Raw genomic sequence first — 22727 nt, forward strand, 5'->3', positions numbered from 1 at the left:
TTTGCTCCGTGAGATCCGTGAGAATAATCCTGATGATTTCAGGAACTTTCTCAGGATGACGGACCCCGTGTTTCACCGTTTGTTGGCTTCGCTGACCCCTTATATCAGCAGGCAGGATACCTGCATGAGGCAAGCATCACTCCAGAGCAGAGGTTGGTCGCTACCCTGCGGTATTTGGCCACAGGGAGAAGCCTGCAGGACCTCAAGTTCTCGACAGGCATCTCCCCCCAGGCTCTTCTTTGTGGACATTTACTGCTTGTGTTTGTTTTAGCTGACCCTGACAGAAATGTGTGGAGTGCAGAAAATGTCGTGATTGTGTAACCTTATACAAAGCACTGTTGGCTGTTATTTACTAAATGCAAAGACACTTTTCACTACAAGTGCACTTGCAACTGCACTGAAACAGCACTTGTAGTGCAAAGTGGATTTGCCCTTAGGAAATTACCCCCATTTTTGCATAAAACAACAATTACATCACCCCAAAAGTGTTGTAGCGTTGAGACAATAATCCACACATTCTTGATGAACAATCTTTTTAATACCTGTACAATCACATGTGCATTTACCAAAGGTTTTTCTGACAAACCGAAATGTTTGTTGTATAACAATTTTTGTGGTGTCATTATCCAAAATCAAAATGTGCATTTTATAGAAAACAGGCCTGTGTAAAACCCACAAGAAAGACACAAATCTTGATCTTACAAAGTTCACATTTGGTAGAACTTGAAGGCAATATCAGACATGAGTATTTAGGAACTGTGTTTGATATAGCGTTCAGATGGGGGGAAATCACCCCAGGAAAAGCCAAATTTGGAAGATGCACACAAATTTCACAATGTCAACATGTGCTATCTGCCATCAGGGGGGATCAAGGGACATGTTTTGGGGGAGAAAGCCCTTCCTCACCGCTACTTTATTATTGAGGAAGGGGTCGCACCCCCAAAACGCGTCCATTGATCTCCCGTGATGGCAGATAGCACATGTTGACACACTGTGTGCATCCTCCAAATTTGGCTTTGGGAAAAATCACAAAAACATTTAGCACATTGTAGCACACAAAAGAAGAAAGTGATTTGGGGGGGTTTTAAACTCGCCCCAAAACATCAATGATGTTTTTATATTTTGGAATAACATCATTGATGTTTTGCTTGATGTTTTCCAATTGTAAATTACACCCCATGATCTCCCTGATCAGGATCTGGGCACTTTCTGATGTGAAAGGATCTTCATCCACAACCTCACGATCACCTAAAAAGAGAGGAACCCCAAAATAAATTAGGTCTAAAAAATATGCCGCCATCCATCTCTTATCTGAGCCTGTGGTCGCAGACACTCACCTGTTGTGGTGACTAGTTCCACCACGTCTTCATCCTCCTGCTCATCTTGTGTTGGGTGGATTTCCCCTTCTTCCAGAGGGGGGGGGGCTCTGGTCTCCTCGGATGAGGGGTGTCCTCCGAGTCTTTTCTCCCCTATGTAAAACAAAAATGGTATAATTAGCACACAGATATTTGATGGCAGAACTATAAAGATGAAACATTGCTTGGAAGTGGGGTACAATGATCTATTTTAGCAGAGTTCCAAGATGTAGCTTTTTTAGTGTCCTTTGTCAAGCTTCAATACTTTACCTGTTTAGTACAAGCTTCACAGATGTAGCCCCCCCTATAGTATACACTGGAGCACCTGTGTGGCCCCCCCTAATAAAAATGGTGTTCTTGTGTCCCACACTAGTGCTCCAGTGTCCAGATGTGAAAACAGCTGCTCAGTGTCCTCTCCTTACACACAATCTAGTTTGCATTTCATTCTAGTAACAAACCCATCTACACAACCCAATTCTTTGAAGCCAAGTATAGGGCGTCAAAATGGTGGCCAAATGCATATGGCCTAAAAAATGGTATTTTATCGTCCGAAATAAAAATGTGTGATCCGAACGAATAATGTGCCCATGAACATGAAAGTTGCCATTTTAAACTGTACAACAGTTCCTAAAAGCACATGGAGCAGCACGAACGTAATAAACCCAAAAAGAATAGGAACACAGCACAAATACTTACTTTTTTGCAGCACTCTCCAGATCTTTCTGTACTGCTCATGTTCTCGTAATTTCAGGTCCGACCACCGCTTCCTGAGCTGATCTTTCGATCGACGTACCCCGAATTTCCGGTGCAGACTCCTGACCACTTTTGCCATGATCTTGGCCTTTCGGACATTGTGGTTGGGGTAAGGCCCATACTTTCCATCATAGTCGGCCCTCTTCAGGATGTCCACCATCTCCAACATCTCCCCAAAGGACATATTTGAGTCCTTACATCTCCTTCTGGATCGGGACGTTTCAGGCTCCGGCCTTTCCTCCCCCTCCTCCTCCTCGTTGCTGTAATTAGCACGATCCTGCTGTCTATCCACCATGTGCTCTTCCCCCACTGCGCCGAACGAAAAGGGGCGGGGAATAGAATAGAAAGAACGTCAGGGGCGGGCAGAGTTATACGAATGCGCAGTGTGTATAAATCGTAACGCGCGCGTCTTACGTACGATCTGTGAGCGGAGGAAGGAGCATCGGAGACGCCGATCGTGCTAACGAAGGTAGGATCTAAACTTGGGCCTATACTGCTTCGAAATGGAAGCCTATATTGTAACAAGATTAGGGGAGTTTGGCCTGACATTAGGGTTTGTCTTGTGTTGTGTCTTGCAGAGAAAATGGATGGGTTCAACGACCACAATTTCCTGCCCCTGTTCATAGACAAGTACAGGGAGCTGCCCTGTCTGTGGCAAGTGAGACACCCCCACTATAATCACACACAGAAGAGGCAGGCAGCCCTGGAGAAACTGCTGGAGTTGGTGAAGCCGGTGGTCCCCACAGCAACCATCCGTTATTTAAAAGCTAAAATTGGTGGCCTGAGGAGCACTTATCTTAGGGAGCGCAAGAAGGTCACAGATTCCCAGAGATCAGGAGCTGCAGCAGATGACGTTTATGTCCCCAGGCTGTGGTACTATGAGAGACTGCGATTTCTGTCAGACCACACTGAAGTCAGGGAATCCCTCTCCACTCTTCCTTCCACTCTTCCTTCCATCCCAGCTGAGGCTTCTGATGTCCAACCTGGGCCTTCCAGCCAGGAAGAAGTGGAGGAGCCCAGCTGGAGTCAGGTATAGCATTCTTCTACAGATTTCTGGGCAATAAAGAAATGATGTTTACTAGATGTTATTATTGATCATTAATTGCTGATTAAAAAAAGTGTTTTACATATCAATAGACAGTAGTGGGCACCCAAAATTGGGACAAGAATGCAAAATGCTGGGCTCAGAAGGATAGTCTGTTATATTTGTTAACATTGAATTTGCAGCAGTCAGGAGGTGAAAATTGTGTGTGATTGATGTAAAAAAAAAATAAAACTATGTCCCTTTTTCATACACAGGAAGACCTCAGCCAGGAGGAGGCTGTGGAATGTGGCAGTCAGGAGGAGGCGGGGATTAGTGGCAGCCAGGAGGAGGCAGGGCTAAGTGTCAGCCAAGAGAAGCCTGGGACAAGTCGCAGCCTGACTGAGTCTCAGGTCCCTCCCCTCCACCTGCCATACAAAAGGGCCAGGAAGGCCACTCCCAGTCCTGTGCAGGATTCAGCATACAGGCTGATCCAGGAGGCTTCGGCGTCCCTCAGAGCCTTCCCCAGTCCTGAAGAGGCCTTTGCCTGCATGGCTGCCACCAAATTGCTGGGCATGCAGGAGGGCCAACGCAAGATCTCTGAGGACCTGATTTATAAAGTCCTTCGTAAGGGGGAGAGTGGGGAACTGACACACAAGACGGATGTCATTGAGATCGACGATCCTCCTCCTCCTCCTCCTCCTGCTGCCACAACTCCACCACCACAGCCAAAGGCTGGAAGGAAGCGTGGAAGGAAGACCAAAGAGTGATGGCCTGGGTTCAGTCTGGTCTGACAGAAGATGCAGTCTCTCGTATGACCACAGCCTGGGGACACAGATGTCATCTGCTGCATTCCGGATCTCTGGGATTTCTGGACCAGACTGCCCTCCCTTAGATATGGACTCCTCAGGCCACCAATTTTGCTTTTAAATAATTGATGTCTGCCCTGGGGGTCCAAGGCTTCACCCACTTCTGCAGTTTCTCCAGCGTTGCCTCCTTCTTTGTTTATAGTTGTGACCCCTTAATAAAATACTTTTAGGTAAATTCTACTCTCCTGTGTGTGTTTTCATCCAAAAAGGACAGTTTGTTGGTGAGTATTCAGGTACATTTCTAAAGTACAATGTGAAATTAACAAGGGACAACAACACCAAACAATCTCCTACAGATTAAATAGAACAACATATCAATGGTGTTGTGGGAACTTGTCACAAAAAACACACAAACATTTTCGAGTACAAATCAAAATCACCAAAAAAAAAAAATAAAAAAGAGAAACACAAAAAAAAGATTCTATATTAAAGTAAAAAAAAAAAAAAAAAAATTATGTTGTCAGATGTGAGAAATCAAAATATATTGAGGGAATCCCGATAAATAGTAACGAAATAAGTTTGTGAGAAGTGTGTGTGAATATGAGCAGCAAAACTACTTAATTCTTGTCACATTATAAAGAAGAAGAGAGTGCGCTGTATTAAACCATTTTGAACATTGCAGCGTGACGAAAGTGCTGTATCCATTGCGAACGCTAAGTTTACCAGAACGAGCTGTCCCGTGTCGGAATTTCTTCTGAGCATGCGTGGCACTTTGTGCGTCGGAACAGGCCACACACGGTCGGAATTGACGCGATCGGATTTTGTTGTCTGAAAATTTTATCTCCTGCTGTCCAACTTTATATGTCGGAAAATCCGATGGAAAATGTCCAATGGAGCCCACACACGGTCGGAATTTCCGACAACACGCTCCGATCGGACAATGTCCATCGGAAAATCCGACCGTGTGTATGGGGCATAACTCTGTGCTCCATTATTGCCTCAAGGCCCCTCCTTCCCTCTCCTGAAGATCCCCCAGTGTGCTTTTTTTTTACTGTTAATGCCCACCATTTCCTAAGTCTTCAGGCCAGTCACATGAAGCCACAGGGTCCTCCTTGGTTCCTATCTGGGTTGGACAGTCCTTTCTAGTGCACAGTACACTGTGAATGTAGGGTGCCATGGTGGTGCCCTTTCAGGAGGTAGTGCCATGACACCCAGCATTCATGGTAGAGTCCTTCGTTTTCCAGATTGATAGACGATGGGTATCATTTAACCTGGAAGACTGAGGACATCCAGTGGCAAAAAAGAGGTACTGTAGGGACATCCCTGAATTGGAGGTTGGTATTGCAGCTTAAGCTTCTTTATCTTTTTCCAACTGAGGGACATTTAAAAAAAAATGAGTCTAAAGTTGGATTTTACAACCCAAACTGTCTTACATGGAAAAACTAATTAGGTGTTTTTTTCCCTGAACACACACAGGCACACACACACAGTTGGGTCTATGCATACACATTTCAGTACTGACAGATTATAAAAACATACTGAATTTCTACTGTATCATTGTTATGTAAGTTACAGCTGAAGGAATGGTCTGTCTCTCCATATCTGACATTTTCCTCTAAACTGCAGTCACAGCAGTCAGCTGACATAATAGCTGTGTAAACAAATGCAGAAAAAGCAAATAATTCACTAACTGTGGGAAAAACTGTCCCTGCAAATAGGGGCTTGGGAATCAAAGAGCAGAATGTTTGGTTTGTGTGGGCTGAGAGAGGGAAATTTAAGGACGAGAGCGATTGGAAATGATTGTCTTGCGGGCTGTTTTCTTTTATAATTCCCACGAAAATCCTCTCTAACGAAACCATTTGAAGGAAGGAAGGCCAGAGATGATGGTTAGAGGCCTAAATACATTATTACTGGACTTCTGATTTTTTTTCTTAAGAGAACAGATCATGGAATATTCAACCACCCCCAGGCAGCCTATAGAGTGTAAAATAAGTGCAGTGCTTAGCTACTGTTGCCAGTGGTGTATTTTGGTTTGCGTAAAATTTTCACCGCCAGAGAAAAAGTCCTGATGGTGCAGCCAGCTGGTCACAGAGACCAGAGACCAGATCATCTGTGGTCACCTCTATGGAGGTCCGGAGCAATGGTCACTTACAGTCCAGGACAGAAGTAAACACATTTTTTTTCCCCCATAAAATTCTAAAAAAACTAAAAAAAAAGGCTAATAAACAACAAATGTCTCCCCAGAGGCAGTGGTATATGCCGGTGACATAACTTTCAGGAACTTAGTGAGCGTGCTTCATGCCAGTAAATAGGCTGCTCGAAATCTAATGGATGTTCTTTAATATTTGGATCTGCCTCAGTGATGACAGCTTTATGCTGACATGTCAGAAAGTGAACATAGAAGTTATGTACCAGTAAAACATAATCAGTACACTGCGTGTTTAGTCACATATCCTATCCAGGTATAGGTTCTTGTGCTACTGTATTAAAAGAGAATTATGGATAAAGATTTTTTTTTGGTCATACTTCTCTCATACCTCCCAACTTTTTGAGATGGGAATGAGGGACACCTATCAGCAAAAGTATGCAGGAATAGGACACACCCCTGGCCACACCCCCTTAAAGGAGAATTGAACAAAAAAAACAAGATTAGTTAAATCCACAAATGCTTTTTTTACCACTACTATTCCTTTTTATTGGCTTTTGGAATTTACAAATGCAGCAATTAAGATGAATCAGATGAAAGGTTTAGTGCTGGAAAACACTTTTTGATAGATAAAAAGTGCATTTTATATGCATCTATATAGATCAGACCAAAATGAGGGACAAATGAGGAGGAATGAGGGACAGAGGGACATTGCTCCAAATCAGGGACAGTCCCTCGTAATCAGGGACAGTTGGGAGCTATGCTTCTCTTCTGTGTCCCAGGAGTGCACTCATTTTTACACTACTGTGACCCAGAATCAGCCAGTAGTGGACTAAAGCCAGCTGTCAGCTGACATAACAGAGCTGCTCCAGGCTTCAAAAGGACCCAGACAATAATGTCAGGTTCCACCAAGATGCCTGGCTGGCAGCTGGTTCACCCACTCAGCTCCCCTCCTGAAAGCCTGAGCCAGCCGCTCCCATCCCCTCTTCTACCTGGCACTCCAATGATCCCTGGAGGAGCAGGCTGAGAACTGAATGATCAGCAGCCAGAGGGGAACAGCTGCAGCATGGAGGTGATTATGTATGTTTGTTTTTTGTTATAAACCCCAAACTTCTTCCTTAACAGTTTTGTCTATTACATTCTAGACCACACACTAAAGATGCATGGGTTTTTGCAAACTGGAACGCAGTGCAAGCAGTTGGCGTGATGTCTTTTGGTAAGAATCTCTCTTTAAAAGTTAACTCCACCCAAAACTTGTGTTTCAGTTTGGCATAGTAGCAAATGAATTAACAAGCTACCTTTTATCTCCAGTGGATAAATCCTGCACAATAATTCTCAGATCTACCCAAATTCCATGACCATTACCAAGTCTGATAGTATACAGGCCTTAAAAATGATTCATACTATAGAAGAGTTTGCATGTACTTGTAGGTCTATGTCCTTCACAAAAATCACCAGTTATGATACGCTCCTGGTGTGGGTCACCTACTGTCTTGTAAATTTACTGCAGTAAGTAGAAGTTTATCCCAGACCCATAAGAATAACCCCTTTGTATTCTAGAACCATTCGTTTACCATAATCAGTCTTAATTAAACTGCAGTCTGCTCACATAATTTGTAATAAAAACATCTTTGCCGTTCTGAGGCTTCCCACCAAACCACTTTGCATATTATTTTATATATACTGTGATTCCATAGTTGCCAACATTGCAAAAAAAAATTTGTGGGACACTTTTTTGGCTGTAGGCGGAATGTATAATATTAGGGGGCGGGGCATGCGTTTGTAGGCGTGGCATAGCAATAAAAAAGAAAACTGCGGCGCGCGAAGCGCACCGTGGCAAAAATGGGCGTGGTTTATGTGCATAATGGGCGTGGCTTAAACGGGTGTGGCTCAAAGGGGTGTGGTTAGAGTCTGAGGTGAATGAGGGCTGGAGAGGGAAAGGGGGAGAGAGGAATGGAGGGACAGCAGGCCCAGATCCTACACAACAATAGAAATATGTGTATTCTAGAAAGTTTAACAATCAGCAGATAAAGATACTCCAAACACCTGGTGTTAGCGTTTCAATCATCCCGGCACCATGATTGTTATGGTGTCAGGATGATTGAAGTGCATTATTTCTATTATAACATTGTAATATAAAATGAAATCATTCAACTCACCATAGCCGAATCAGTGGGATCCCTGAGCGTGTCACTAGCCACGTCGCCTGTCACCAGCAGAGTCCTTCCTTGCATCAGGTGTCCCCAGCAGAGTCCTTCCTTGCATCAGGTGTCCCCAGCAGAGTCTGTCCTCGTTACAGGTGCTCCCGGCAGAGTCCCTCCTTGCATCAGGTGCCCCCAGCAGAGTCCCTCCTTGCATCGGGTGCCCCCAGCAGAGTCCCTCCTTACATCAGGTGCCCCCGGCAGAGTCCCTCCTTGCATCAGGTGCCACCAGCAGAGTCAGTCTTTACACCAGTGTTCCCAGCCTCATTCCTTAAATCAGTGTCCCAGGCAGAGTACATAGTTACCCTCTCCTCCTGTACATAGTTTCCCCCCCTGTACATAGTATCCCCCCTGTACATAGTAACCCCTCCTGTACATAGTTAACACCCCTCCTGTAAATAGTTAATCCCCACTCCTGTATATAGTTAACCCTCCCCCTTCCTGTATATAGTTAACCCCCCTCCTGTATATAGTTAACCCCCCTCCTCCTGTATATAGCTAACCCCCCTCCTCCTGTATATAGCTAATCCCCCTCCTCCTGTATATAGCTAACCCCCCTCCTCTTGTATATAGCTAACCCCCCCTCCTCCTGTATATAGCTAACCCCTCCCTCCTGTATATATTTAACCCCCCTCCTCCTGTATATAGCTAACCCCCCTCCTCCTGTATATAGCTAACCCCTCCCTCCTGTATATATTTAACCCCCCTCCTCCTGTATATAGCTAACCCCCCTCCTCCTGTATATAGCTAACCCCCCTCCTGTATATAGTTACTCCCCTCCTCCTGCATATAATTAACCCCCCTCCTGTACGTTAAATTGCTGCAGAGACTCTATTAGTGCAGCCCCCCCCTCAGTGCAGACCCCCCTCTATTAGTGCAGACCCCCCTCAGTGCAGACCCCCCCTCTATTAGTGCAGACCCCCCCTATTAGTGCAGGCCCCCCTCAGTGCAGACCCCCCCTCTATTAGTGCAGACTCCCCTCAGTGCAGCCCCCCCTCTATTAGTGCAGACCCCCCTCTATTAGTGCAGACCCCCTCTATCAGTGCAGGCCCCCCTCTATTAGTGCAGACCCCCCTCTATTAGTGCAGAACCCCCTCAGTGCAGCCCCCACCTCTATTAGTGCAGGCCCCCTCAGTGCAGACCACCCCCTCCATCAGTGCCAGTGCCAGTGCAGACCCTTCCCTCCCATAACGCCCCCCACCACACATCCAGGAACTCCAGGAGCGACCGGTGTTCTGCCAAGAAAGTTCCCCTCGGCAAGTAAGGACCCCCCTGTACTGCGCAGGCGCAGCGCTTGCGCAGGACGAGCCGGCAGAAATAGCCGAACGAAGCTGAATAGCTGGGGAACTTTCTCGGCAAGACACCGGCGCTGTGTGTTCAGTGGAGAGGGGCCGATCCATGCAGCTAAAGAAGCCGATTCATTGGCTGCACGGATTGAGCCCCCTTCCTCTCTCCACTGAACACTAGGGGGAAGATTTTAGCGGCGGCGCCGATGGCCATTTTGCTGGAGCCAGCTGCTCCAAAGATTAAAAAACCAACGTTCCCGATTTTCCTGATGGAAATCCTGATTCGGGACAGCCTCCGATCGGGACGAGGGTCCCAAAATCGGGACTGTTGGCAGCTATGTGATTCTGTACTTGTCCCTCCACTAACTTTGGCTGCAGCCATTTTAACTGTGGGCAGCTGAAGCTGCTGCCTGTTCACTTCCTGGATTTACACAGAGGCACATCTCCAGCTCTGCCGCCCTGCGGCTCTCATTGGTCATTTTATGACTCCCCCCCTCCCCCCCCTTCCTTCCTGGCAAACTCTCACAAGAGTGAGAGAGAGAGCTGTGCATGATGTCATAAGCCTAGGCTTTTTACCAGACAAGAAACAAGAAGTGGGCTGTATAAGGTATTTACTGTCAGAAAAAAAATGTTTAACCATCCAAATTAAAACAGCATGGGCAGAAGATTTATTAGATGTAAAGTTGAAAAAATGACAGAAGATCCGCTTTAACTGCTTCTTTCCTTTCTCCTAACCGTTATTTTTCTACTGTTCTTTTGTGTTACATTAAAAAAAAAAGCACACAATTGGAAAATAAAAACCTTTTTAATGCTAAATCAACTAGAAAAAAAATGAAAATTTCAGTTTTGCTACTTTTTTTGTCCATGAATTAACTGTATTAAAATAAATTTTTTTTTTAAGATAATGGGCTCCATTCACAGAACCAGATCACACGCGGTATTTAGGGGTTTTCCCAAATATCGCATGCGATCCTGAAAATGTCAATTTACTATTGCTTTATGCAGTATTTAATGCATAAAGCAAAAATGCTTGGTAAATAAAACAGGAGTGAAAGTCAATTCACAAAAAGAAAAAAAAATGCATGCGGTAAATAAGTAGTGGTCCTGGCTGCTTAAGGAACCGGTAGCCACCGCACCGGGTGGCCGCCGCACCCTTAATAAACGATGAATCATCAGCTCTCAGCAGGGTTCCCCGCTAACAGCTGATTGTAATAAAAAAAAAATACTGGAAATGAAAAATTAAGAAAAAAAACAGCGTGCCCCCACCACAATCCTTATCAGGCCCTTCGGGTCTGGATTTTGAGGGGAACCCCCACACCAAAATTTAAAAAAAATTGCATGCCCCCCCCCCCAAATTCCATACTAGACCCTAATCCAAGCATGCAGCCTGGCAGGTCAGGAAAGGAGAGGGACGAGCGAGCCCCCCCACGCCCCAACCAGTCCAGGCCACGTGTCCTCAACATGGGGGGGTGCTTTGGGACAGGGGTGGCCCCCTCCTAAACCATACCAGGTCATATACATGCCCTCAACATAGGCAGGGTGCTTTGGGGCAGCGGGAATCCCGCTGACAGCTGATGACTCACCAGTTGTTAAGGACGCGGCCACCGCTAACAACCATGACAGTTACTGATTGTTAGGGATGCCAACGGCCGCCCGTTCCTTAACAACTAGCTATTTACAGCCTATGGTAAGGATGCTGGCTAAGTTACCAGACTTCCACTACTAAAATACTGGATGATTTCATAAAATAACCGATGCAGTATTTTACAGGTGTGAGAGCTGAAATTAAGAATTTTTTTTATTTTTTATTAATGTCCCTGCTGGAAAAAACCTTCACTTTCTGTCTCATAGTAAGCTCTCCAAAGTGAAAGAAACCTCTGTGTCTATTGGACAATTTACATATTATTCCTGTTCTATTTAGATCTATAAGATTCTAGATTTTCTGCCCTGGTGACAATGATTGCAAGAATAGTCTCTATAAAGTATACATGTACAGTAGTAAAACCTGACAGAGGTCCTATCCCTTCCCTTCTCTTACCAAAATTAGAAAAAAACATTTTTTACTTTGTGTTCCACTATAAAGAAATGTTCATCACATGAATAAAAATGATTTCACTAATTCATTTCGTTTTCAACTTATTCTTTATTAAATGTTTTCAAGTAAGCAAATTTAACAATGTAATGATAATAAAAGTCTCTCAGATGTTTAAAATAATGAGGTACATTTAGTCATCCACAACGAGCTTAGCGGAGATCAAACATCAGATAAAATCAGTAGAGAATATGTATACCAGCAGATTTGACAAATAAAACTCTTTGAGTAATGATCATCAAAGAGCGATCGTATTTGATAGATGAATACAAGGGCAGAATAAGCCATAACATTCATACTAGTGGGCATCGTAATGAGATCTCAAAAAATAGGGACAAACAATCATTACAGATGGAAGGAAAGAAGAAAAATTTAAAAAAAAAGAAGAAAAAAGGTGAGGGTAAAACCTGATAGGCCCATTGTAAATACCTGAGAGTATAACCTCATTAATGAATGAAAAAAGGAAGAAAAGCAAAATTGCCAACTGCAGTAAGAGTGTAGAGTAAAGGAAAGTAATAGAAAAGAAGGAACAGTAAAGTATAGTAAGTAGGGCCGTCCCAGGAGTCGCTAGTCCATGGACAGATAGTTAATCCATGGATCAGGCGTCTTTTCAAATTTCATGATGTTGTTTTGGGGTACAGGTGAGCCTATCATTAACCATGATCTAATTCAGTTTAAACTTGATGTAATCGAATGGTATCATGGGCTGCTTCTAATGTTTCGCAATGGTGATCCTGGCTGCTAAAATCATTTACAGGATTAACTTCATAGATTTCTCTGGGATTTCTGGAGGTAATTCCTGAAGACAAGCTAGCTCAGGAGATCTATGAACATTCACCTCTGTCACCGAATGGATAAGGTTAAACATTCTAATCCAGAATCTGGATACTTTAGGACATTGCCACCAGATATGATACATGGTACCCAATAGGCCACGGTGCCGAAAGCAGACCTGTGACACTAATTCATTTAAAATTTTTAAACTTCCTTTAAACTGTACTGTGCAATATGTATTTTTTTTTGTAATCCTACATTATTATGTCCCCACACAGTGGTGGGCGGTGGTATATTTTCTTGAAGGGGCGGCAAACAGTGCCCAGGCAGTCCCCCCCCAGGTCGAGTTACCCGCAACCACCTTACCCCCTGGTCGGTCACCCACAGCACTTACCCCGGGCGACAGGGAGCCGGCTTCCCCTGTGTTTCCTTTTCGGCATCACGCCAGTGTCCTCGCAACGCGTCTCCTCCCTCTTCCTTTCAGCCAATCTGGAAACAGGTCTCAGGGCCTGCTTCCTGATTGGCTGGGAGGCAGAATAAGTGTTACAATAGGGAATATTCATTCGCTATTGTCACACTACTGGGTGGGCTTGGAGGGCAGTGCTTTGCGCCCCAAGCCCACCCTTTTTTGAAGTCTATTAGAGGCTCTGGCTCTAATTACCTGCTTCAAAAAAAATCACCCCTCCATTGCAATCCATGCATCCAGCGTCCTGCATGTAGATTAGGGGGGACGGACACATGGATGGGGGAGTGGCGCCAATGCGCCCCTATGGACGGGCCGCCACTCTCCCCACAACTTTTTGTATGCCAGATGAAGTTTCAGATCAGGTTGATTTGTGTTTGCACTAAATGGTGAAATGATAAATTACATAGAATGCAGGAAATATAGATAGATAGATAGATCGATAGATAGATCGATAGATAGATAGATAGATAGATAGATAGATAGATAGATAGATAGATAGATAGATAGATAGATAGATAGATAGATAGATAGATAGAGATAGATAGAGAGAGAGAGAGAGAGAGATAGATAGATAGATAGATAGATAGATAGATAGATAGATAGATAGATAGATAGATAGATAGATAGATAGATAGATAGATAGATTTTTTTTTTGGGGTGATTAAAGTGTGTGTTTGTATCATGGACTAAATTAGAATGGGGAATAGAGTAAAAGCTGACCACCGACTTCTAGAGGGATCATTTATATAGTTTACAATAATATTTTTTATATGTTTAAGGGCTGGTTAACAGCATAAAAGGTTCGCTCGAGCGTGAGCATGTTCACCAGGCCATTCATTTTAATAGGCTGCTAAACACGTGGGAATATGCAAAAAGCACAACAGGTGGGACTTAGAAAATCTCGCCACACCAAACTGCAAGGTACTGCGGTACCATTACCATGAGTTTTGGTGGCCATGAATGCACCCACTTTTGAAAGATACTTGGGGATGCCATTAAGAATAAATGGCATCTGCGCATGTCGGCAGGAGGCAGTGTGTTGCTGTGTGGTGTGGGAAATGCATATTGAAACTTGTATTTCACACACTACAAGTAGTGTGAACCAGCATTAAATGTTGAAGGATTTTATATTCACCATATGCATGTCTCAATCACAAGTTTTTCTTTATTTCAGTGTTTATGTGCCACCACGCCTGTTTTCTTATTTATGGATCTTTAGAAAAAGCGACAGCGAGCAGCTGGTCCCGTATTACACATGTATCAATGATAATATCACTGATTATCAGCGTTCAGTACTCAGTCTTTGGATATATATCTTTCACAGGATTCACACAAGGTAATGTACAAATATTCATTTACTAGAAGAGATTTCTACTTCCTATTGGCAAAAAATGTACAAATATTCCATCGCCGCCGCCACCCCCTATTCATGCATCCGGCCCCTTTCAGGATGCTGGTGCAGGAATTTTAGCGGTGGGTTTTTTTTTTAAGCACCTGATTAGAGCAGGCTCTAATAGGCTTTAAAATAGGGTGGGCTCCGGACGCAGACCATTGTGCTCGGAGCCCACCCAAGTCTGTTAGAATAGCAAATGTTCGCTATTCTAACACTGAATCGCATCTCGGCTAATCAGGAAGCGCGGGTGTGAGATGCGTTTCCCGATTGGCCTATAGGAGAAGAGTTCTGATTGGCAGCCGAGGAGGAGGGAGGAGACGGAAGTCGCCGAGCAGGGGAAGGAGATTCCTGCTCGTGATGCCTGCGGAGGAGAGCCGGGGAAACCGCCTGTGTTTGAAGTAAGAGCACCGACCGACTGACTGACCGACCCGACCCGGGGAAAAAAAATTACCACCAGCCACCACTGATCGGCATACAGCCAAGACAGCTGATTGGAGGAAAGGCCCCCGCCCTCCTCATAGGCAAAGGAAGAGAGGAATGTGCACAGCTCTGCTCTTAGACGGCAAGCTGACTGCTAATACATTTATAGCAACCTCCCCCGACACACACTTCTCCCATCTCGGAGAACGTCTGAGATGTTATCAGGCTGATAACAGAACTACGGAGCAAGAGACAGCTACGGGACATAGTGCTTTGGAGAGAGATAACAAAACACTGCAAATATATGTGCCCAGCTCAAATTTCATGAATTGGGTTTACATCCAATTTAAGGTGTATATATACAATATATTCTCAAAAGTATTGTGACGCCTGCCTTTACATGAACATGAAATTTAATGGCATCCCAGTCTTAGTCTGTAGGATTCAATATTGAGTTGGCCCACCCTTTGCAGCTATAACAGCTTCAACTCTTCTGGGAAGGCTGTCCACAAGGTTTAGGAGTGTGTCTATGGGAATTTTTGACCATTCTTCCAGAAGCACATTTGTGAGGTCAGGCAATGATGTGGACGAGAAGGCCTGGCTCACAGTCTCCGCTCTAATTCATCCCAAAGGTGTTCTATCGGGTTGAGGTCAGGACTCTGTGCAGGCCAGTTAAGTCACTTTCTTCCCCATTCTAGTGCTCGGTTTGAACTTCAGCAAGTCGTCCTCATCATGTCTAGATGCCTAATTGGCTAATTAGCAATTTGTGTTACCAAGCAATTGAACCGGTGTACCTTATAAAGTGGCCGGTGAGAGCCCCCATCTATAGCTTCTTCTTTTTCAGTTCTCCATTGTCCTGTTCACAAAGCAGTGATGTACTGTATAACAGGTGCATTTTCAGGAGTAAAAGCTTAAAAGGCAATTTTTTCCTAAAGGGATAATTTCTCTGTACAACAGGGAAAGTTTGATTAGTTACTATATATACTAACTAAGTTATGAATAACAACAAGCATTGTGTGAATATGCCAGTAGCTATGGTAATATTCAGATTAAACAATGCTCAGTATTTACAATAAGGTCATATTGTGTGTTTGCTGACTGTCTTTGTGTCCTATGCAAATATCCCAGGATACACTTAACTATTTTAAATATTTACCAAGATATATATATATATATATATATATATATATATATATATATATATAAAATTGTCTTGAGTAGTGCTGCATTTTGTACATAAAATCGATCCATAAAATTTATTTGTCTTAGAAGTTTTACTTCTTTAACTCTGGCCCAAATAATTATTTATTTTTCATTTCATTCACTCACTGTGGGGCAATCAATTCAATTATCAATTCTGTCTCACAGCAAGAGGGATAAGGAGGCGGCTTCATCCGTAAATTCTGCCCTCTGCTGCTCTAAAATAGCTTTGCAACTGTCTGTTTTGATAAAAAAAAGTCTCATCAGTAGAGTCCTTTCACACTGAGCCCTGGGCAGCAATAACGCTAAACGCTGCTAGTTTTAGCGGCATTTTAGTGTCGCTATTCGGCCACTAGCGGGCGCTTTTAACCCCCGCTAGCGATCGAGGAAAGGGTTAATAGCGCCCATTTAGCGGCGCTGCCAAAGCGCATTGCAGGTGCTTCGGCAACGGTGCCCATTTATTTCAATGGGCAGGGGCAGTGGAGGAGCGGTGTATACACCACTTCTCTACCACCCCAAAGATGCTGCTTGCAGGACTTTTTTTAACGTCCTGATAGCGCAACGCCCCAGTGTGAAAGCACTCGGGTGTTTACATTGGGGTGGCAGGGGAGGTGTTTTTCAGGTGCTTTACGGGCTACTTTTAGCCCTTTAGTACCTGAAAAACCCCTCCAGTGTGAAAGGGGTCTAAATCTGTCGCAGACCTGTGCAAATCTGTCTCAGTTGGCTGCCCAGTGTTACAGATACAGGGGTCACAAATACACATAAGAACTGTCACAGGCAGTCTTATTTGCATCTAAATGTGTGGTTAGTTTGCTTGATAAGTTCCTCATATAAATAAAGTTAAAGAGGTTGTAAACCTCGGGAAAAAAAAAAAAACCCTGCAAGACAAAGGCATAATGCGCTAGTATGCATTGCATACTAGCGCATTATGAAATACCTTAGAACGATGCCCTGGATCGGCGTCAGCCCTCTGAGTAGTTATTTCTGGGTTTGCGGCTCCGGTGCTGTGATTGGCCGGAGCAGTGATGACGTCACTCCTGCGCATGCACGTAGGAGCTGCTGGTCACGGCATGACTCCTGAACAAATGGCACCAGTAGCCCGTTTCTTCAGTGCGCATGCGCCGATGATGTCGGCAGCAGTGCATATACTGAATATATCCTAAACTGTGCAAGTTTAGGAGATATTCAAGGTACCTACAGGTAATCCCTGTTATAGGCTTACCTGTAGGTAAAAGTGGTGTAACGGGGTTTCCAACCACTTTAAAATTGCTGCCATTTATTTCTCCTCACTGCATTTGAAAGATGTCACCAGACTTTATCATCTCAGTCCTTATGTGGTGCATAGCAAATAAAAGTTTTGACCTGAAATATTAAAATGTCTGTGTGTTTTGTTTTTTTTTTTGAGCCTTGGAAGAGTTGAAACCTTTGTCAGTTTATTTTTTCCTGCTGTGTAACATTGGGGAAATTTCCCTTTCTGCCCTACAGATGCAACAGGAAGTTAGAAGAAATCTTCCCATATTTCCATTACAGATAGTTGTCCTTGGGATAGGTATCCCATCAGAAGATGTTACATCACCTCTTGTTCTGGGGATAGCTCTAAAATTTGTGATTTCGCCTGACTTTCTTTCTCGTGGTAATGATCACCAGTATAAATAGAGGGGTGAATCTCCCCTGCAGGAACGCAGAGCTATAAAAACTTGACAGAGACTCTTACCCTTCCTCACTTCACTACCCAAAACAAAAAAAAAGTTTTGACACTTAAAGAGGTGCCCCCCCCCCCACGGACAATTAAAAGTCAGCCACTACAATATATTGTAGCGGCTGACTTTTGATATTAGGACACTTACCTGTCCTGGGTACATGCAATGTTGGCACCCCAGCCATTTTTCTAAATGGCTGCCGGGTGCTGCCGCCGCCTTTCCTAATGAGGGAAACCGGCAGTGAAGCTTTTCAACTTCACAGCCGGTACCCTACTGCGCATGCGCAAAGTGTGCTGTGTTTTCTAATTGGCTTGGCGGCGGAGGAGGGGGGCCGAACTTCCCAGCAATGGCACCGTCTACAGAAGTGGGGAAGGGGACCTGTCAAAAACAGGTATCTCTTCCCCCCTGAAAGGTGCCAAATGTGGCACCGGAGGGAGGAGGAGACAGACAAGCGGAAATTCCACTTTTGAGTGGAACTCCGCTTTAATTCCTGACCCCTCCTCCCTCCTGCATTCGTCCTTTGCAGCTTCCAGAAGCAAGTTAAATATTGTGTACGATGAGAGCAAACATGGCCAAGTATTTAACAAATGTGCCTGTAAACCGGCCCTGACGAAATGTATCATTATAACTTTTTTAATATTAGATTTGATGGTATGATCACATGAGAGCAAACTTTTTTGTTTTGATATTTTTTTATTTACCATTATAGGTGACCTGTTTGAGAATTACTGTATGGATGACAACTTGGCCACCGTGGGAAGATTTTGCTATGCAATAACTATAATACTGACATACCCTATGGAGTGTTTTGTGGCCAGAGAGGTGAGTTTGCAGAACTATGACACAAGCATGTACATGACCAAATATACAAACATATAAAACACATATACACAACATATTAATAATGCAGCAACTGGCTCTGATCATTAAAGAGTAGCTCCACTTTGGTGGGAATAATATTTCAAATAATAAAAAAAAAATAATAATAATATAGCATATACAGTACTTTGCAATGTCATACGCCCAACATTGGGTGCAAACCCACAACCTTGAGATTAAGAGTCTCATTTTTTTTTAGTACTCGCCGATACCAATTACTGATACTTACCGCATCTTTTTTGTTTACACTTCAGCTGTCAGCAATGGTACAAAGCATTGAAAAGTTATTTACAAATTATTATAATTTCTTTCTAATTATGCGCTTTTTTCAGTGCGAAATGTGTAAATATATGTTAAAGGTGAAAAATATTAATGAACAAAGCAAACAAAAAAAAAGTTGTAATTATTAATTGTTTATAAAATTGAAGTGAACAAAAAAAAAATCAGCAGGAAAAAAAAAATTAAATGGATAAGGAGAATAAGGAGTTAATAAGGCTGATTAGAGTAAATTAAGGGTTAATAAGGGGTTAAACTGAGGAACATTTTAATAAACAGGTTGCTTTAAACTGACATCATCAGACCAAGTTCATCCCTTTGATCTGTAAATGAATAAACAGAAGGATAGATAAAAAGAAACAATGTGAATTTTTTAAGCGAGTACAATCAACTTTCACAGACTTTGTTTGGGCAAAGAGGAAACCCAGGATATCCAACAAAATACTGGTACTCCCTAAAAAAGATGGAGGCCTCGCACTACCAAACGTCCGGGCATAATATCACGCAATACATATAGGAAGGCTCATAGACTGGTCTCGCCATAAAGAGACCAAAATGTGGACCCTTATAGAGCAATCACACACCAATATTCCCCTAGAAGGCACTCCTTGGTGTTACCAGGGTATGCCTACTGAACTCAGACGCCATCCATTGATAGGCAACACGGCACGAATATGCGCACAACTTGTCTCCCAGACGACACTCACTTCTCAAAATTCACCCTTATATCCCATAATAGGCAATCCTCTGTTTAAACCGGGTTTAGAAGATGGAACCCTCCGGAAACTGGGAGAGGAGGGACTACATCTAGCAACACACTTTAGCACGGGGGAACGATGGAAAACGAATGGAGAATTGTCTGACCCCAATGGTCTATTTAGACTGGACTTTTTGCGTACTCTCCAGCTGAGACATTTCCTCAATTCCATACCACCCCCACCCGCGGACAATACTCGAACACTAACGACACTTGAGACAATCCTTACAGAGACAGGTACTTTAACACACACATTATCGCTGGCTTACGGTCTCCTGAATACCCCCCCTCCAGACTTTGTCCCACCTGGGCTGTTAAAATGGGAGATTGAGTTGGATTCTAGGTTTAGCGATGTAAAGAGACAACGTATTCTTAGATTCACGCATCAATCATCCATCTGTGCCAGGACCCAAGAAACAAATTACAAAATACTATCCCGGTGGTATAGAACTCCTGAGCTATTACACAAATACTCCTCTGCGATACCGGATACATGCTGGCGTTGCCAGAAGGAAAAAGGGACCCTCTTACATATATTCTGGTCTTGCCCCAAGTTGGCGCACTTTTGGAAAGTAGTGAAAGAAACAGTACAAAAATTTACGGACAGGACAATTACCGATGACCCCGCACTCTTTTTACTACACGCGACAGATACCCCAGAGAAAATTTACAAGAAGTCGGTGATACGCCATTTACTGGATGCCGCTAAGGCGTGTATTCCACTCTGCTGGAGATCTCCGCTACCTCCAACCATACCTATGTGGTTGGAGAGAGTGGAAGAAATAAGGAACATGGAAGACCTTATCCTGACGGCACAACACAGAGAAGAAACATTCTCTAAGACCTGGCAATTATGGACTATGTTCATATACTCGTCAGAAGGCCAAACTTTAAGAACACCAGTGTAATCCAGTTTGTGCGGTCAAATCCTTGATAAAATCAAACCAAACGTCGCCCCATGTTTCTGGGTCTCAAAACCATCCCTTCCCCCACAACACCAAGCTCCATATCCCCTCCCCTCTTTCCCTTAACCTTTTTCCCCTCTCTTCTTTTTCTCTCTTCTCTTTGCTACTACCTTGCTTCTTTCTACATACTTTTCCAAATTTTTCTCCATACAAAAAAACAAAAAAAGGGATCAGGCCCGTGGACACTAACCGGCCAATCACCAAGTGAGAGATTAAAATAGGAGTGTACCCTCTTGAGCATTTTGGTTTACACCAAATTAGTACTGAAATTGTTAGAAGGTTTTACTAGAAATAAGTTACCGCAATGCACAATGTTTATCCTCTTATGTCACTCTGTACTAAACATGTTATTAATGTGATGATGTGTACTTTGTGGGTTCATTTGGACCGGATTCTACTTATAAATAAACAATTTAAAAAAAAAAAAAAAAAAAAAGAAACAATGTTTCTTGCTATATATCTGTTTTAGCAGCGAGCAATGCTGTTGATAAACATTGCCCAGTTGCTTTTTTTATTTTATTTGACAGCTCCAATTGCCAGGTCTTAGTTTACACTTCAGCTGTCAGCAGGGGAACCCCACTGACAGCTGAATGAGTCATCGGTTGTTAAGGGCGCAATGGCCCCACTCCTTAACCACTGATAATTGCCATCTTTTTTTTGTACACATTTCAGCTGTCAGTGGGGGAATCCCACTGACAAATGAAAGAATCAAGCCTGAAAGTATCAGTTTCAGATATTGGAGCATTTGCAGGAGTACCAATACTCCTGCAAATGCTTAGTATCGGCACAAATGCCGGTGTCGGTGCAACCCTAGTTATAAGGTAACGGCCATATGGTATGGCAATATGGAGGTACATATGTACAAAGATATGTACAGAAGCCCCCCACCCCCCCCCCCCCCAGATATGTAATTACTTGTTTTTGTGATTTGCTTACTGATTTTCCAAGAACTCTCCACTAAGATATAAGACGGATTTTTGGTATCCCCTGCAACACAAATGTAATTTTTGGTGAGATACTCCTAAAGGGAAATCACATCTAAATGGATACAGACCCTGCCACTTTCTTCATTGGAACCCTGCAAGTGCAGCAGCTAATTGATAATTATAAAGTCACTCCCATTCACAGTAATTTTGTCAGACAAACAGGCATTTCTTCAGAATAACAGAAGGTAGGAATCTGCAACAAAGTTTGTTAAACTCTCTGCAATGTAAATAGATCACCCAGAGGGGAATGTTTGTTTTTCTCAACAAAAGTGGAGGTACTCTTTAAAGTCTAATTTCAGGTTTCAGTTCACTTTAAGTGGGTTGTTTGGGCCAAGCTGGCCGAAACAAATGATGTCCATTACTAATTACTAATACACGCACCCACTGTTAGTGTTATATAAAGTGTATGTAGTATCAGTTACATACAGTATACAGCACTGAGTTCTGGTATCAGTACAAGACTTCCTATCCCCTTCCCAGAACAGAACTGAGTCAGGCTGAGCACTGCTCTGCCAATCAGGGGAAGCCTTGTTTTCATTTATAAAAATACAAAGCTTCCTGTGAATGGCTGAGCAACACTTAGCCCAACTCAGTTTTGTTCTAGAAAAAAGGGCAAGAAGTCCCCATCTTGCTGCCAGAACACAGCTCTGTATACTGTATGTAGTTGATTCTGCATACAATTTATGCAGCGATGACAGCCAGCACATGTCTTAGGGCTCATGCACACTGCAGCTCAAAGGAGCTCAAAGAAGCTGCTCCTACGGGCTTTTCAGCTCTTATTTTTTCTGCCTAGAAATGCCCCTTAATGTTAGCCAATGTGTCAGGCGTTGTCAGGCATATGCTCCTACAGGCATAAAAAACCCCACCAACCTCATGTTTTTGAGAGCACAAAGAAGCTCAAAAATGTGCAAAAACATTTGTTCCTCTTTTTGTTTTGTTTATACAGTGGTTAAAGTGGTTGTAAACCCTTACAAACCACTTTTCACTACAGGTAAGCCTATAATAAGGCTTACCTGTAGCTACCGTGGAGGTACAGTGTTAGGAGATATCCCCTGTATCAACGTGTGCACTGAAGCAACGGCTCATTCATGCCGTTGCGTCAGCTGACCTGCCGTCGTAACTCCGGTCAATCACAGTGCTCCGGGTGACATGTCGCTGGGCAGAGCAGTCTGCCAGGACCACTGCGGGGTCTTCAATCTAAGGTGAGTATTTCATAATGAGCTAGTATGCTATGCATATTATGCCTTT

The 22727-nt window shown here is 43.5% G+C and overlaps 1 protein-coding gene across 2 annotated transcripts in view; it reads left to right on the plus strand.

Moving 5' to 3' along the window:
• The window catches only part of SLC38A11 (solute carrier family 38 member 11), a 68345-nt gene that overhangs the window by 37527 nt on the left and 8091 nt on the right, over positions 1-22727 (plus strand). For both annotated transcript variants that reach the window (XM_073634972.1, XM_073634973.1), the window contains 3 exons: positions 7230-7300; positions 14078-14239; positions 18326-18438. In XM_073634972.1, the coding sequence (XP_073491073.1) occupies positions 7230-7300; positions 14078-14239; positions 18326-18438 (346 nt within the window). The remainder of the gene's footprint in view (positions 1-7229; positions 7301-14077; positions 14240-18325; positions 18439-22727) is intronic.

Source organism: Aquarana catesbeiana, linkage group LG06 (assembly GCF_042186555.1).
Source record: "Aquarana catesbeiana isolate 2022-GZ linkage group LG06, ASM4218655v1, whole genome shotgun sequence".
In the NCBI taxonomy this organism is placed as follows: domain Eukaryota; kingdom Metazoa; phylum Chordata; class Amphibia; order Anura; family Ranidae; genus Aquarana; species Aquarana catesbeiana.